The following is a 17,293-nucleotide window of genomic DNA, read 5'->3' as shown; positions in this document are numbered from 1 at the left end:
CTGTCAATTACTGGATCCTCTCCCACTTTTCCTCTTCATTTTTTTTATTGTGTATGTTAATGGTGATTGATTGAAGATGAACTGCGGTGTGGAAAAGAAGGGCGAAGAAGAAGATGGAAGAAGAAATTGATGGTAACGGAGGAGAAGCGGATGAAGATGATGAAAGATATCCCCAATTCTGTGCACAAGAACCGTGCTGAACGAATGAAGATCCCAACCAAGGGACAAAAATGAAGAATGACGAGATTGGAAGAAAATCCAGTGGAGACCAAGATCTCCTGACGGATTAATGACCTTTTGAACTCGCGTAAAGAAAATGAAAAACTGATAAAAAACTAAAATAAAATAAATCTCATATTTTATTATTATGTTTTTTTAATTTTTGACTCTTGTAAACGTTTATTTTAGATCTTTTGAAACAAAATTTAAAGAAACTTTTTTTCGATCAATTTTTAGAACCCTTTTTAAACTATTACATTTTAAAACAAAATTTAATTTTTACCCCCTTTATTTAATATTTATTTTTGGATCTCTTGGAAATAATTTCTTATTTATCCAACATTTTGACATATTTACATTTATATATTATAGATAATAAATATTATTTGAGTTAATATTATTACATCCGTGTATACCACATATTCTTATATGTTTTTCCTTTTTCAGTTTCCCATGTCACGTGGCACTGTCTGTTTAAAGATTTCTCTTTTTTAAATGGGATATTATTTACAATTAGTTTTAAGTTAAGAATAATTTATAAATGGACAAAAATTTATGTTTAAATATTTTTACACTAAAGATGAGCAGTATATGATATCTGAGTATATATTTCTATTTGATTCAATCGTATAAATATTTGTATAAAGTCACTTTACCTTCGTCACGTATTATAATATTATGGAAAGCAGATCCAATCATGCAGCCAAGCCATACATTTTTTTTATTATTAATTTCATGTGACTCCTTTTTCGCTGTTTTCACATTATATGTCACCATTCACAGTTCCGGATTATGCTTCATTTTCTGCAGTGACAAACATCATCCGAGAGCATCCATAAACACAACAGGTACGGTACAAATAAAGAATGCTTCTCTGTTAACTTAGCTATGAATATTTTATCTTTTACATGTTGCTCGTTCTATAAGCCTTTGAATCTGAGGCTCAGTGTAATAATTGCTGCCATTCTCTATTTAGCCTTAATGATCAGTGAGCACCACATATTTTCTGTGCTAGAGATTTTGTTCTTGATCATTGAAGGGTTAATATCGCACGTCTGAGTTACGTGCAAAGAAGACAGTTTTTATGGAAACTGAGTTTTACATATCCTGTTGAATTAGTTTTAGTACGGAGTATGGATCTGGATGGAATGGCTAAAATCTCCTTGTTGTTGGTGGGGCTTTGGCTAACTGGGCAGGTTTGTTGAGTGTAGATCAAATGAAGTACAAGGACCCTAACCTTTCAATAGATGCTCGGGTTGAGGATCTTCTTAGCAGGATGACTCTCGAGGAGAAAATTGGTCAAATGTTGCAGGTTGAGCGGAAGCATACATCTGCTGATTTGATCAACAAGTATTTTATTGGTAACCACTTTACCTTTTCTTGGTTTCTTGTTTCCCATTTTTGTGGTATATTCACTCAATTTTTTTGGTGTTTTGAGTAGGTAGTGTAATGAGTGAGGGAGGGAGTATCCCGGCTCCACAGGCATCTGCTGAAACTTGGGTTGACATGGTGAATGAATTTCAGAAGGGTGCTTTGTCAACCCGGCTTGGAATTCCAGTGTTTTATGGTGTTGATGCTGTTCATGGCCACAACACTGTTTACAATGCAACTATTTTTCCTCACAATATTGGTCTTGGAGCTACCAGGTATATTGATACCAGACATAATTTTCTATTCTTATTTCATGTTTATGAGAGATCATTGTAGATATTTTGATTTTGCTGGTTAGGGACCCTGAACTAGTTAAGAGAATTGGAGCTGCAACTGCCCTTGAAGTTAGAGCAACAGGAGTTCAATATGCATATGCACCTTGTATAGCAGTAAGTGATTACAATCAATTTTTCATGCTCTAAGATCTTTTAGCACAGGCTTATACTCTCTGTAGGTTTGTAGAGATCCAAGATGGGGTCGGTGTTATGAAAGCTACAGTGAAGATACTGAACTAGTTCAAGCTATGACCGAAATCATACCAGGATTGCAAGGGGACATCCCTCATAATTTACCAAAGGGTGTCCCTTTTATCTCTGGAAAGTAAGAATTTAAGAACAAAATAACTTAACTTTTATATGATTGCTCAAGTATCAGTTAGTTGTGAACCTTAGTAGTTGATATTCTTGCTCTTCATTATGTTGAATTGTTAAACAGTCCAAAGGAAAAGTCATTCGTTTTACTTGCACCTTATGGTTGTCTTGGATAAATATATAAAAAAGGGATACAAAAATCTTCTCTATGTCCTAATGCTGTTCCTGTTCTAACAATGAAGTTCAACCTTCAGAGAATAAGTTACCATGCTTCAGAACAGGAACATGTAAATTTGGTTCCTCATATCACTATTCATTTTGTTTCAGTCCCTACGTTTGTACGAGTCACTAGGATGAAATAGACCACATGGTCAAAGCAATGTGCTGATTTTGGAGTCATTATTTAGTTTCTGAATACTCATATTTCTGGACAGAGAAAAAGTTATAGGCAGTGCTAAGCACTATGTGGGTGACGGTGGAACAGTCAATGGGATTAATGAGCACAACACTGTTATAGAGAGAGATGGATTGATGAAAATTCACATGCCACCTTACTTGACCTCAATCGATAAAGGTGTGGCAAGCATAATGGTCTCTTACTCCAGTTGGAATGGTGTAAAAATGCATGCTCACCATGATCTTATTACTGCCTTCCTCAAGAATACTCTCCATTTCAAGGTAAAACGATTTGTTTGTCGAATTAACATTAGTTGAAACCTGTTTATCATATCATATGTGCACATTTTTTATATAACCCTTTGCCTTTTCTTGGATTATGTCAGGGCTTTGTCATTTCAGATTTTGAGGGTATTGATAGGATCACAACTCCACATCGTGCAAACATCAATTATTCAATCGAAGCAGGAGTTTCTGCTGGCATTGACATGGTTGTTTATTTAGGACAAAAGTACATCATATAACATAACTGGTGTGTATGGTACCAATGAGAACACGTCTAATATAGTTTCACACTATGCTTGGTTTTGCAGTTCATGTTTCCAAAGCTTTACACAGAATTCATAGATGGTTTATCCATGTTGGTGAAAAATGAGCGCATTCCCATGAGTCGAATTGATGATGCGGTGAGAAGAATTTTGTGGGTTAAGTTCATGATGGGTCTTTTTGAGAACCCTTATGCTGATTACAGTATGACCAGATATTTGGGAATCCAGGTTAACTATTTTTGTTTTCCTAAAGCACTTCCTTTTACATCCCCAAGTTCACAAATACATATAGGAACACGTTGTAAATGTTAAGTGTTTACCAAAATTTTCAACAGGAGCACAGAAATTTGGCTAGAGAAGCGGTGAGAAAATCAATGGTCCTTCTGAAAAATGGTCAATCTGTTGATAAGCCTTTATTGCCTCTTCCTAAAAAGGCACCAAAAATACTTGTTGCTGGAATCCATGCAGATAATCTAGGATATCAGTGTGGTGGCTGGACTATAGAATGGCAAGGGGTCAGTGGGAACAATCTTCTCAAAGGTTAAGATATGTGTATTTTGTTTGTTCTTTACTAATTATATAATCACTATCAATTATATAATGCAACTCTTGTTTCTTATTATTCTTGTCAACCTTTGTATGACCAGGGACCACAATTCTCAATGCTGTGAAAAACACTGTTGATCCTGAAACCACAGTGATCTACAAGGAGAACCCTGATGCAGAATTTGTTAAATCCAACGAATTTTCCTATGCCATTGTTGTAGTAGGAGAGCCTCCTTATGCTGAAACGCATGGTGACAACATGAACTTGACAATCCCAGACCCTGGTCCAGAGATGATAAGAAACGTGTGTGGAGTAACAAAATGTGTGGTTATTGTAATTTCTGGTCGTCCTTTGGTGATTGAACCATATGTTGATATGATAGATGCACTTGTTGCTGCATGGCTTCCTGGTAGCGAAGGCCAAGGTGTGGCTGATGTTCTATTTGGTGACTATGCTTTCACTGGAAAACTTCCAAGAACATGGTTCAAATCTGTTGATCAACTGCCAATGAATGTTGGAGATCCTCACTATGATCCCCTCTTCCCATTTGGGTTTGGCCTTTCTACCCAAACTACTGAGGCCTTGTTCTCTGAGTAGTTCTCATTTTCATTTGTATGTATACTTTTTATCTGCATCATTTTCAAATGTTGTACACATTTTGTTTGGTTTTCTTTTCCCTTAAGCTGACATTCCAAATGATCCCAGTATTATGTTCTAACCTCGCACATTATTGGTTACACTTCTCTCACTAAACTATTTAAATATAAAAACTACCCGAAAAAAAGCACACTAACTGCATAATCAAATGTAGTAGACAGACAAGCATGAAGGTGCATTCCATACCTTTCATGAGAAATAACCATGATCATCTGTACCAGTTAAAAGCTATTTATGTCCGTGAATGGAAGAATAAGCAAAAGGACTCCATATATCAGCATGAATTAAATCAAAAGCATTCGAAGAAAGATTGTCACAACGAGGAAAAGAAGCCTGTATTATTTAACTAAGTGGCATACATCACACACCCTATATATACATTTGTTAGTTATCTGTTCTTAGATATTGATTATGTGATATTTCTTTTAGTAGTTGTATATATACTATAAAATGAGATGTTATAAAGAAAATTATTAACAAAAAAAAGTTAAATATAAGATAATATGCATAGCAATTCAAATGATATTTTTTTCAAGTGAATGTGTTCCGTTTATAGATTGTAACACCACTTAGCACTTACCCAAGTGTAAGAATAACAAATTCTTGATCTTTTTTTCTTGGAAAGTGAGAGAAATCATGTCAAGGACTATTGGGTGTCCATGCAATAACCCAAGTATACCGACAAGTATATTAAGTAGTTTGTAGTATAACAAGTGTTGTATCCATAGAGATTTGGGAGAAAACACAATGTTCTAACTATCTTGATCATTGATGGAAAGTATAAATGATTATAATGTGTAGAAAACAAATTTGTTTCGTTAAAATAGTGTGAAATATGTTGAAAAACAGTTTGGATTATGTTAAGACCTCGGTAAGTGTACCGAATCGTTCAAATAATATAAAATGATAAGATCAACTATCGTTTTTCAAAAGACTCGTGTAACACTAGTTAATTGCACGATTAACAACTCATTTAGATTAACAAATATACGAATAGGTGTAACAAATTAATTGACAAGGAAATAAAAGTGGTCTTTGGCATCCGGAGACGCTTAAGAGTGGAAAAGACTAGAATTGGTACAAAATGACAATGTTAAGGTTAGTTTTCACCAATTCACTCTTGTGCATACACAATTTCATCTCCTCTCCATCAAATTACTAAAGTCAATCCACAAAAACACTCTAGCCCTAATTCCTTAGGTGAAAGAGTCTAACTTTCACCTATTAACTATCAATCTCTTGATTAATTAACAAGCAAAACCCGCATTAAGAACTAGGATCTAAGACAATAAGTGAAGCATCTCCCATCTCTAGAATCAATGAACCACTAGAACTCTTGTTTCAGTTCTAGATTACACAAGATACATTCCCATACCCATGAATCAAAGATCAAGCCATGAACATCTCTATTACATGCAAGCTTTAAGATTAGAAACAAGAATACTAGCAATTGATAGAAAAGACATATATATATATATATATATATATATATATATATATATATATATATTTGAATCATTCAACAAATATACAAGAGTTCATAGGCTACGAGTAATCCCAACAAGATGGGTTTGACTCTCCATGTCCATGGAAAGCCTTTAAGCTTACAAAATGGCCATGGAAGAAGAATAAGAAACCAAAGAGGAAGAAGAGAGTGTTCCCACAAACCCTAACAGCCTTCCAAGCTCTCCTCTGAGTGAATCGCGCCTCCAAAGACCTAAAACCCCTTCGCGTTTTAGGTTTATATAGAACAGATATGCCACATCAACGCCGTTAGCGCTCAACGCCCCTAGAGGGGGTGCCCAAGCGAAATTGCGAGGTGCATGGCACTCAGCGCCCTTGGAGAGGGCGCCTAGGCAAGAAATTCTGACAGTATCATAGCGCTCAGTGCCCCTGCTAAAGGGCCCTCAGCACGAGCACACCAAAAATCAGCTTTTGTGCAGTTTGTGCAAGTGGCGCCAAGGCCCCTGACCCAGGGCCCTCAGCCTGACTTTTCTACAGTATATTTTTTTCTCTTTTTCTTTAGATCTACTTGATTCTTGTGGTTGGTTCAACTCTATACATTGTTGGAGATTCTTCCAAGCACATTATTAGCTACAAAATAAAGGGATTATAGATGAAATTACATCAAAGTAGCCCTAAACAAAATTATTCATAAAATTAAGATAAAAGAGAGGATTAAGCAAGTTATAAGCTAGAAAAGAGTTGATTTTTGCTACTAAATTGATGCTTAAATATTGGTAAGAATTAACATTATCAAACTCCCCCAAACTTAAACTTTGTTTGTCCTCAAGCAAAGGTACTTTTCCTAGCAAACAATTCAATTACAATGGTCTAGCAACCCAAGTATAGTTTCAATCAAATAAACAAAATCAATCATGCTTGCTCAACTTGGAAATTACATTCAAGAGATAATATGGTTTCAACAAGCTAAACTTCAATCATGGTGCTCACATTTGAAAATCACAAGATAGATGCAAATGATAGATCAACTGACATGACAAGATGTTTTCATGCATGGAACCAATCCCCACCAAAGAAAGTGTTTCACTCAAGCATAATGGTGTATAAGGATGTGTGTCTAACTCTCAACTATCACAGTGCTACACAAATCAACTTTACCCTTCGTTTCAACAATATCAAACACATTCACAAGCAAGTTATCATTACAAGGACTTTTTAAGGCTTGTAATGTGCCTAGGCTAAGAAAAAAATTTGGTTTTACATAAGTCTCTCTTTTTGCTTCAAGATATAACATTACTTCAAGATATAACATTAGTCTCTCTTTTTGCTTCACAATTGGATAAACCATTTCTCAACTTATATCCCAACTTTTGTTCATTGAATGCATTTTTATTTTTCTTCTTCTTTCTTTTTTTTCTTTCTTTTTGACCCATATTGTTATTTTTCTCAATGCTCCCTTATGATAAGAACTCCCCCAAACTTAAACCATTCTCCTCATCTTAACATATATGTTCATCTCAACTCAAGGCAAGGAGGTTAAGGATTTTTCAATAAGCTTAAGGTTCCAGGAATGAGAAAGTTCTTTTTTTTAAGGTTCCAAGGTTATGCATTGGCTTTTAAGCTCAAAAATGTAGAATAGGTTGAAGAACAAGATGACCTTGATCATTTGTTGTATTTACATAACAAATGATTAATCGAAAAAGTTAACTTTGCATGCATTGATCGAAAAGTCATTTCAATAATGTATTTACATAACATAGATATAGATCAATTAGATTAATTCAACACGTATAAAGTGAAAATTACAGGAGAAGGATGAAAAAATTTATATAATTCATTCATGGTATAGTGTAGAAAATAGAATAAGGATGAAGTGTTCTTATATGAATTGTTTGAATGGAATGAAATTGGATGTTTCTATAATTGGAAAACATCTTTGTTTATAAAATAATTTATTACTTACACATGAATTTATCCCAACTTCAATTAATTTGTTGTAGATTTTTTATGATACAGAACCATTGGACTTAAATGCATTAACTTATGTCCAAACAACATGAACAAACTATTTTGATAATATATATATATATATATATATATATATATATATATATATATATATATATATATATATATATATATAACACCTTAGGATAATTTACAAGTTAGAACATATTTATTTATAGAAATTTTATATTTTTATAAAACTTTGTTTCTAACATTGGTATTCTGCTTTATATGTATTAAACTGTTTAGAGTTACAAAATGAGTTTGTTTTTGAAAATTTGTAGAGGATTGTGAATATGTACGAATTCAGAGTTCATTTAAAAAAAAAATCTCACTTTTTAAAAATGGTTCTAACACAAACCATCTTTTGTAAGTCTATTTTTAACGATGGTTGTTTCTCTTGTCTAATTTCTTTCTATTTTTGTTTTCTACGACGATTATTTCTAACGATTGTTAGGTTTTTTTTTACATATTTTCACTTTTAAATGTCATTGGTTATTTGAACATACAATGACAATTTGAATTGTCGTCAATTCTTCTCACTTACAACAAACAATTATATTGAAAGTTGTTATTGAATAATTATTAGAAACCTATTTTAATCATCATTATATTCCCTTTATAATGATTAGTACTATAGCTTTTATATTATTTATTTATACTTTTGAATCCTTTAAACTAATGAATATATAGATGGAAAAAATATGTTTTTTTAAAGAGAGAAAAATATTATTAATTATTTTATTTTAATAATTTAGTTATTTAACTCTATTAAAATAAAATGTTCACAACTTAGATAAGTCAAATTTACTTGATTTATTTAGAACTTAACATTCCAGTGAAAAACTGTCATTTATGTTTCGACCATGATGACATGATAAATAATTATGCGGTTATAATTATTCGCTAAAAGATATTTTGATATTAAAAGAGAATATTTATATTGGTTGAATAATATTAGATTTTTAAAATTAAAAGTTAAATATATTTTTAATCTTTCAAGTATCACGTTATTTTGAATTTCGTTCTTTTAAAGGTTTATTCATTTTTATTTTTTTTAAAAACTCGAGTTTTTAGTCATAAAAACCATCAGCGTTTAAATTTTGTCCGAAATGACTCACAATTTACCATGTCACTTCCCTTTTTCTTCTGAAACGTGGATCCTTCCTTCGTCTTCAAGCTGAAGCTTCAATCCTCCCTTATTCATCTCCATCATCCTCCAACTCCCTTCTTAATTACTTTTTTCTCTCATTCAATATTTCCTCCTAAATAAAATTTTAGAAAGAGAAAATACACCAAATGATGGAATCTCCCTCTCAGAACTAAGATCATATTGCCACAATCTTACATCTGATCATCATTATAATTTAATCCGCGCAACAATAAGAAGAAATCAAGGGTGAAAAAATTTGGAAATTAAAAACCACCACGGCACGTTCAGGAGGCAGAGCGCGGTGCAGCGGAGATCGTCATCGGCAGCGGCATCGTCGAACGGTGGCGCGTTGAGATCAAAAGGCAGGGGAGGGCGGAACGACGAGGAGACGATGTAGAAAGGGTGTGAAAGAGGGAAATTTGTTTTGGCCTTGGGACCCCGGAGAGTCCGTGCGGCGGCGTCGTAGGCTTGAGCAGCTTCCTCGACAAAATCGAAGGTTCCTAACCAAACCCTGGCTTTCTTCAACGGGTCTCTGATCTCCGCCGCAAACCTCCCCCACGGTCTCTTTCTCACGCCTCGGTACCGAGGCTCCTTTAAAAGGGATTTGTTGGCCGCCGCAGCCGCCGCCATGACCACCGACGCCGCCCTTCCTATTCCCTTTCGCATCTCTTCGGAGAAATTAATAAAAAAATAAGAAAAAAAATACAACTGGCTATTTTAGCATGAATTGAAGAAACCAAATTTAGGTTGTTATGAATTTCAATCACATTTCCCTCAAGAGACATAAAATTGCCCTTAGGGAACAGACTGTTTGATCTTTGAGTTCCAAAACAAGATTTAGGTCTATCCTCTGAAGTCTTAGTACCTCAAGAAAGGTTGGCACTATAATCTGATATTACAGACTGCAAGCTTCGACTATCTTCCAATTCCATAATCACCAATCTGCAACAACTGAAATGCAATAGATAGTAAATTAATACTTGGGTTTGCACTACTATATAAAATCAATCTAGTTATTATTAATTTTTCCCCCTTTTACAAAAGGTAAATAATAATGTAAAATACATGATTGCCGGAGTTCCAAACCCAGACATAAGGGAGGGTGTAGCTGACCTTGGAGGGGAAGCTGAAGTAGTGAAAGCCGCAGACGGCACAACAGAAGTCTTCCATGGTGACGTCCTCGACCGTGAGGATCAGGTAGATCCATTGCCATGATAGACGGGGAAGGGTTTGGCGCAGACGGCGGTCGTAATGAAGAATTATTTTTATTTAATTTTTGCTTCAGTATCCAAACTCTTTGAGAGCTAATTACAGGACCTAACCTTTTTGGTCAAACTTGAGAAATTTTACATGAAACTTAAAAATGTAGATGAATTGCGTGCGACATCTTAACTAATCGTTTCGATTTTGAACTCTTAATATATATTTGCATTAAACATTCAAAGAAAATATTTCATATTCAAAATGGTTTTACAGTTGGGGCAAAATTATTTCTAATAAAAAAATACATATAATATTGTGTATTATACGAAATGAGTTAGTCGAATCTGATTGTGTTTATCTAAGATTGTAAAATGTTGGTTAACTAACTAGTTGAATTAAATAAATAAGTTTCTAACAAACATTTTAGCTTAGCTTAATTTATCTTTAGAGTGTTGTTATATGGTTATAAGAGCATCTTAATTATAGGTATCATTTTACGAACGTTTTAATTTATTTGGAGGGTTCCATTTTATTGTAATCTTTTCAAGAGATGGTTTAGTAAAGAGAAGAAACAATAATACATGAGATTTTATATTAGTTAGCTCCAACTGAGCCATGTCCAGTCTCCTTCACAGAGGGTTCCACTATAATATTCACACGATTACAAATGAGTATTAACACCACTCTTGGTACTCAACTACCTCGTCGAGATTTCCTTTGAGTATTCGCACCACCTTGGTACTTAACACCTCGCGGAGATTTCCTTTGAATATTAGCACCACTCCTAATACTCAGCCCCCGTCGATATCTTCTTGAGTATTCGAACCACTCCTGATACTAGATTACCGTGCCTAGATTCCTCAACTTAAAAGAGTTCAGTTTTAAGTGTTTTAATTCTCTTCAAAATTGCAATCAACGATATCTTACAAGCATTTTGGACTAAATCTCTTTACGAGAGGATTTGATTACAATACAATATAGTCTAAACACTCGCAAGTGTTTCTCTTTAAGATCTTATAATAGTAAGAGATTTGACGCTTAGGCTCGAGAGTATCTCTTTCTCTTTTCTCTTCTCTTTTCTTTTCTTCAACTCAGATGTATTCTTTTCTTTGAGCTCTTCTCTTTTTCTCTTTAGGATGGATATGTCATTGTAGGATTTGCGCACTTTTGCTATCCTCTTTTCTATCCTCTTTGACTTTTTCTTGAGAGATCTTCTATTTATAGGCTTTTTGAATATTTGTCTGTTTGACTACGTTTGTAGTTCGTAGCCTTGATGTAGGTGTGTAGCCTTTTGTACAAGGTCAGATGCTAAGTTGCTTTTGTAGAGGCAACAATGTTGCTTATATAGATGGGGCAGACAAAAAACATTGAATAAACATTCCAAAATGTCTTCGAATCTCTTAATGTTTTTCTTAATCAACGTAAAACTTTTGAATAAAGTATTTGTCCTTTATCGATCTGCACAGATAAAGAGAAACAACACAATAGATAATAAGTACTATTTATACATTTGGATTTAAAACATTAGACATTTATCATATTGTTCAGCATAGTCTGTGTGCTATAGCATTTAGCGTAGTTTATTTATCAGATTGTTTAAAGTATTGTTTGCATTTAGGATATTGTCTGGACATAGATATCATTTAGTGTGTCATCCTAGATTGTCATATTGATAGACACTATTTTGTTACACGCTTTTGCTAAACTTCAAAATAAAAGGTTTCTAGACAATATTGTCTTAATAAGCTTGAGCCTCAAGGTTTGAGGAAACCTTCCAATGTGAGTTTTCTTCATGTGGTTCAAGCCCTAAATTTTAGCATTGCAACCGTGCTGAAGTTAGTTTGTTGTGAAATGCTTAGAATTTCTCTGTTTTTCTTCAAAATTCAACTTTCACTCTTGAATTTCATCAAAACCTGCAAAAACAAGTAAAATTGAGGTGATTAACATAAATATTTTATAGAATCAAAACAAGATAAATGTCAAATTAACATTAAAATCAACTCATATTGAGCATTTATCATAGATCAATCTCAAAACTCGTGAAGCTCATATTACTTACATCTAAGAAAAAAAATACTAGTATGATTCTTGTTAGTGCTCAATTAACTCGAACTAATTTTCATCATTGGAGTAGAAGTATGAAGCATGTCTTGCTCTCTAAAAGCAAACTCAAATTCATAGATGAAAGTGTTGATTCTCCTTAATTTTATTTCTCCAAGAAAACCATAAACTTCACCCACCTTTTCCAAGTTTAGCACATGACTTTGTTTTCCCACCTAAATCGCCTCCAAAATTCATGAAACCTTATTCTAAATCTTCCTATATGTTTGCAACAAAAACCCACAAAGAAGCCAAGAAATATAACCAATAATTAACACCTTAAAAGTTCCAATAATTAACACCTTAAAAGTTTTTTCGTTAAAGGATGAAGGATTGTCAAGGAAAGTTCAATCAAAACCTCAAAAATGTAACATAACAAACAAGACACAAATCTTTAAAAAAAATGTGAATCTTGGTTTATTTCTAGGTTGTCCATTCTTCTTACAAAAAAACTCTCTTGTCCATAATATTATTCTTTGTAATAAAAAACTTTGCATCACAAACACGAAGAATATTTCAATTATTATCTCGCAGTTGTGTTTACAAATGGTCATACTAAGATGAGAAAAGCTTCCACTTTTAATGTGTTTCTCCTAAATTGTTTATTATCCCATACAATTGAACACTCATTAATTTAAAGAAAAGAGTAAGCATCCTTTTAGGCCTTTCCTATGGCACATGGATCAAGAAGTTGTACTACCATCAACCTAAAGTCATTGATGAAAGTCTAGTTATATATGATGCTACAACGATGTTAATTGATGTGTGAAAGTCACAAACTCATTTTAACACCATGATTGAATATATTATATTTAAGACATCTAAATTATTACGCTTCTAAACTCACCTAGAAAAAGCTTTTTCACAAACCATAAAATCATTACATCCATTGAAGCAATAGTTTATTTTAGTAGGTTTATCCAACGTGAACCGTTATAAAAAGTGAAATGGTTATGATATTACCTAAACACATAGTATTTCGCTTAACTATTTTACAAGTTCATCCATATATTAAATTATTGTGTTACGTTACCATCATGAAAAGTTCAAAATGATTACAATGTTAACTACAAGAATTGTGAATTTAGAAAAACAATTCTTCCAACACATGTTATCTTTTTCTTAAGTGTTTCACAATATCAATGAAATACTAGAATAAAAATATCATAAAAAAATCATAAAAATCAATTACTAAAATCCAGTTAGAGTTATAAACAAAAAAATCATTCACAATTTAGTAGAAATCAAAACTTAAACTAATGATGACCAGGTATAAAAAAAATCTTCACTCCAACAATGTAATATTGAAAAAATTATAAGCCAACATTCAATTATTTTTCCCAATTAAAAAGAAAACTCATTTCAATATGTACTTTCCCTTTCCATGTGTATTTGTTTCATTTTTGTTATATTGCTATTCTTTAAATTCCATTTATTTTCTTTACACATAACATTAACTTTGAAAAAAAAAGAATTTTCGATGTATTATATCAAAATTTAACCTTAAATTTCTCTACATCTTATAATAGAACTATTTGTAATTAATAGAACTATTTGTAATTAATAACATAAAAAATTTAAACTATTACTTTAATTTTGTATGAATTTTATATTTCCTAATTGGAATTTTAAAACATTAAATAAATTGAGACCAGGTTCAGACATGGAAACGTTTTTTTTATTTTTTAAATTAGGTTTATTCGGGAAAGAAGCGTAATAAAACTATCAATAAAGACAGTTCAGAAAAAAAAAATTGACGTGTGAAGTAACCATAAGGCAGGAAAGGATTATCCAAGTTTATATTTATTTAACACATATTATAAAAATAATATAATTAAAAGAGTGAAATTTTATATTTTAAAAAATAAAAAAGGTAAAATAAAGTACATTCTCATTAAAAGAATATTAGTTTCTGAAAGTATAATTTCTGTTTTAAGAAAAGTTTACGTTAGGAATGACCAATACGAACTTTCTATATATGCGGCTAAAGAGACAGCCACAATGGACGGCATCAAGACTTAGCCAAAAACATGGTTACCATCCAAAGTTCCGATGTTGTGGTGCCCTCCGAGATTACGCCAACTTCAATCTCCTCACTCTCCCTCTGCGACCAAATCAAGCTTCCCAACCACGGATCTCAGCTCTATATCTACTCCAACACACGCATCACCGATGATTCATCCTTCGCTTCTGCGATTCACACTCTCTCAACCTCTCTCAGCAAAACCCTCACTGTCTTCCACCCTTTAGCCGGTCGCTTGAGCCGGATCCACGGTGGCCGCCTCCAGCTTCTCTGCAACGCCAAAGGGGTGCTTCTCGTGGTAGCCACGTGCAACACTGAACTCAGTTTTGAAGATCTGTGTGAGTTCGCTCCCACCTACGCTGTCCCCAAGATCAACTACGATGTCCCGATTGAGGATGTTCCCTTGCTAGTGGCGCAGGTCACCAGGTTCCCGTGTGGTTTCATCACACTTGGAATTGCCATGTTTCGCGCTTTCCTTGACGGAACTTCACTTTCGAACTTCATTAGCTCCTGGGCCAAACTCGCCAGAGGGGAGAGTTTAGATTCCGGTTTGACTCCTTTGTTTGATCGATCGAAACTAGATTCGTTCAAACTGAATAAACCGCCGCGGTTTGAACATCCCGAGTTTCTGCCACCGCCCCTTTGGACAAAACGCGATGAGGTGATGCAACATGAACTGGGTACGGCCTTGATGGTACTCACAAAAGGGCAAGTTCAGAAACTGAAGAATAAAGCGAATGACTTTGGAAGTGGGCATGGTAAGGTTCCCGTACGAGGTTTTACCAGCTTTGAGGTCATAAGTGGTCACTTGTGGAGGTGCATGTGCAGGGTTCGTTATTTAGGTGATGCGTCTCAACCGACGAGGTTGAACACTTTGGTTAACTGTAGAAACCGTTTGAGGCCATCTCTTCCCACTGCATATTTTGGCAATGCAACATTTCCTACTGTGACAGAAACTTGTTCCTTTGATGACATTATGCAGAAACCTCTTGGCTATGCTGTGAGGAAAGTGAGCGAATCGATTGAGAGAATGCGTGATGAGTATGTTAGGTCTGCTCTTGATTATATAGAACGTGTGGAGGACATGGATTTGTTCAGGGACACGTTTTACAACTCTGCTGGGAAAGGTAGAGAAGACCCTAATGTGAATGTGGTTGGTTGGGCCAATTTTTCGTATTTTAAGACGGATTTTGGGTGGGGGAGACCTGTTATTTTGCTTCCCGGGAACATTAATTCTAATGCCAAGGCTTTCCTTTTGGACACTGCAAGTGGTGATGGCTTCGTTGTAGCTGTTTGTTTGCGGAGATCGTATGTAGATGCGTTGAAGAAGTTGTTCTTTGAGGATATAGAGAAGCATGCTTCTAAATTGTGATAGATGACATGTAGTTTTAAAAAGATTGTATGTGTTCTTCTTTTATAAAAGGGCACAATAGAACTTGGTTGAACTTTCTTTGCAGAAATCTGTGATGAAAATTTACATCTTAACAGAAAATTAGACGAGGCTTCTTTGTATGATTCTGTGTTTTGATTATCTAAGTGGTTTCCAGAATTGATTTCTGTGTGGAAGTTCAGGATCAAACTGCATCTTAGTATGTTCATTTTCCCTTTTAAGTTAGATTGATTTTATAGAATGTTGGTTTATGAGCTAATTATAGTATTAGAACTGTTGATATGATTAATGAATACATAAACACGAGTTGATGTTTTGAATGGTAGAATGGTGTTGGTATTCAAGCGTGGGAGCCAGATAAGGCTTGGAAGAGAATGTGTGTGAAGTTTTTGAAGGGTCGATTGTGACATAGGTGGAACTGAAAGCAGAGGTTTCAATAGCACAATCAAGAAATAGTGGCATTATATGTAAGAGGGTCCCTATAGATTAGAGGTTAAGTAGTTGTTGGCACCACTAATGTGAACTGGGTGGGGGCAATGCTTTTTATTTTAATTGCACTCTGTATTAGCTCTATTATCACTCAAGTGTTACATTATAGCAATAAAATCACAACTTTAATTTCTCCCTTCCTTTGAATTGTGATTTTCTAAAAGTATATGTTTCACTATTACTCTGTATTTTTATACTTTTTTGTTATTTATGAAAAGCAGATTTAATAAATTATGAGGTTATACAACAGTACTTCATTATATTTCAATACAATGAAAATAGTGATGTTTTTAGGTGTTTCTCGTATTTAAATTCTTTTAAAAGTAAGCAACTTATGACAGTTTTAACTGTTATTAATTATACAGTACATAAATATTAGGTGTTATGGTAATTTGCACAAATATATCAGAGTGTTTTTTCCTGCACTATTTAACTCTTCTGTGCATCTTCAACTTTTTTTTTTCCATTTAACTTTTTTCAAAAAATTTTAAAATGGCAAACATAACTTTTCGTTGAAATAAGTTTTACCAAAGTAATTTTTTTTAAAACCTTTTTTTCTCTGTTTCTAACTTTAAGGTTGTGTTTGTTAAGATAATAGATTTGGGAGTGAGAGAGTGAATGAATTTGAGGAGATTTGAGGGTGAATTTATTGTTGTTATTTTTAAAAGATTGGAAGGTGAGTGAGAGTAAATTTGAAAGAAAAGTTTATGAAAATTAGTGTAGGAATTAAGTGATGTGACAGATAAATAAAAAAAATGATTTAATTAGTAGAAATTGTATATTATCAAAACACTCTTACTAGTAAAAGTAATATAAAATGATAATTGTTAATATTATATATAATTGTAAAAATTATTATACGGAGAGGAAAAATAAAAATTAATTTCTAACATGAAAAAATTGTTTATTATTATTACTATTCAAATACATGTAGTTGGAACTAAATATATTTCGCGTGTAACCGAATATGAAGGAAAGATAATCAAATAAAGGGTTGTGTATTCGAATACACTTTTTTGGAACCTAATACAAATTGTTGTAACCGAATACAATACCTGAATCTATGCATTGTGTGC

General features: G+C 33.5%; 2 protein-coding genes and 1 pseudogene across 3 annotated transcripts; 2 read left to right on the top strand and 1 right to left on the bottom strand.

The window, feature by feature from the left end:
* Nucleotides 1-1,127: 1,127 nt before the first annotated feature.
* LOC108326829 (uncharacterized) lies at nt 1,128-4,430 on the top strand (annotated as a pseudogene).
* Nucleotides 4,431-9,200: 4,770 nt separating this feature from the next.
* Nucleotides 9,201-10,386, bottom strand: LOC108328657 (ethylene-responsive transcription factor 3-like). Of its 2 annotated transcripts, none has more exons than XM_052873212.1 (2): nt 10,078-10,386; nt 9,201-9,963 (listed from the first exon to the last, which is right to left on the bottom strand). In XM_052873212.1, the coding sequence occupies exon 2, from the start codon at nt 9,676-9,678 to the stop codon at nt 9,253-9,255; it is 426 nt and encodes a 141-aa protein (XP_052729172.1). In that variant the 5' UTR covers nt 9,679-9,963; nt 10,078-10,386; the 3' UTR covers nt 9,201-9,252. The 2 variants fall into 2 exon arrangements, with proteins under 2 accessions (XP_052729172.1, XP_052729170.1); XM_052873210.1 differs by having other exon boundaries at nt 10,126-10,386.
* A 3,908-nt stretch (nt 10,387-14,294) lies between these two features.
* Nucleotides 14,295-15,904, top strand: LOC108327969 (spermidine hydroxycinnamoyl transferase). Its single transcript, XM_017561723.2, has one exon. The coding sequence runs from the start codon at nt 14,346-14,348 to the stop codon at nt 15,708-15,710; it is 1,365 nt and encodes a 454-aa protein (XP_017417212.1). The 5' UTR covers nt 14,295-14,345; the 3' UTR covers nt 15,711-15,904.
* The last annotated feature ends 1,389 nt before the right edge of the window (nt 15,905-17,293 follow it).

The sequence above is a fragment of the Vigna angularis genome, chromosome 2, assembly GCF_016808095.1.
Source record: "Vigna angularis cultivar LongXiaoDou No.4 chromosome 2, ASM1680809v1, whole genome shotgun sequence".
Taxonomy (NCBI): domain Eukaryota; kingdom Viridiplantae; phylum Streptophyta; class Magnoliopsida; order Fabales; family Fabaceae; genus Vigna; species Vigna angularis.
Note: the sequence above shows the minus strand (reverse complement) of the source record. Positions and strands in the feature narration are given on the sequence as shown.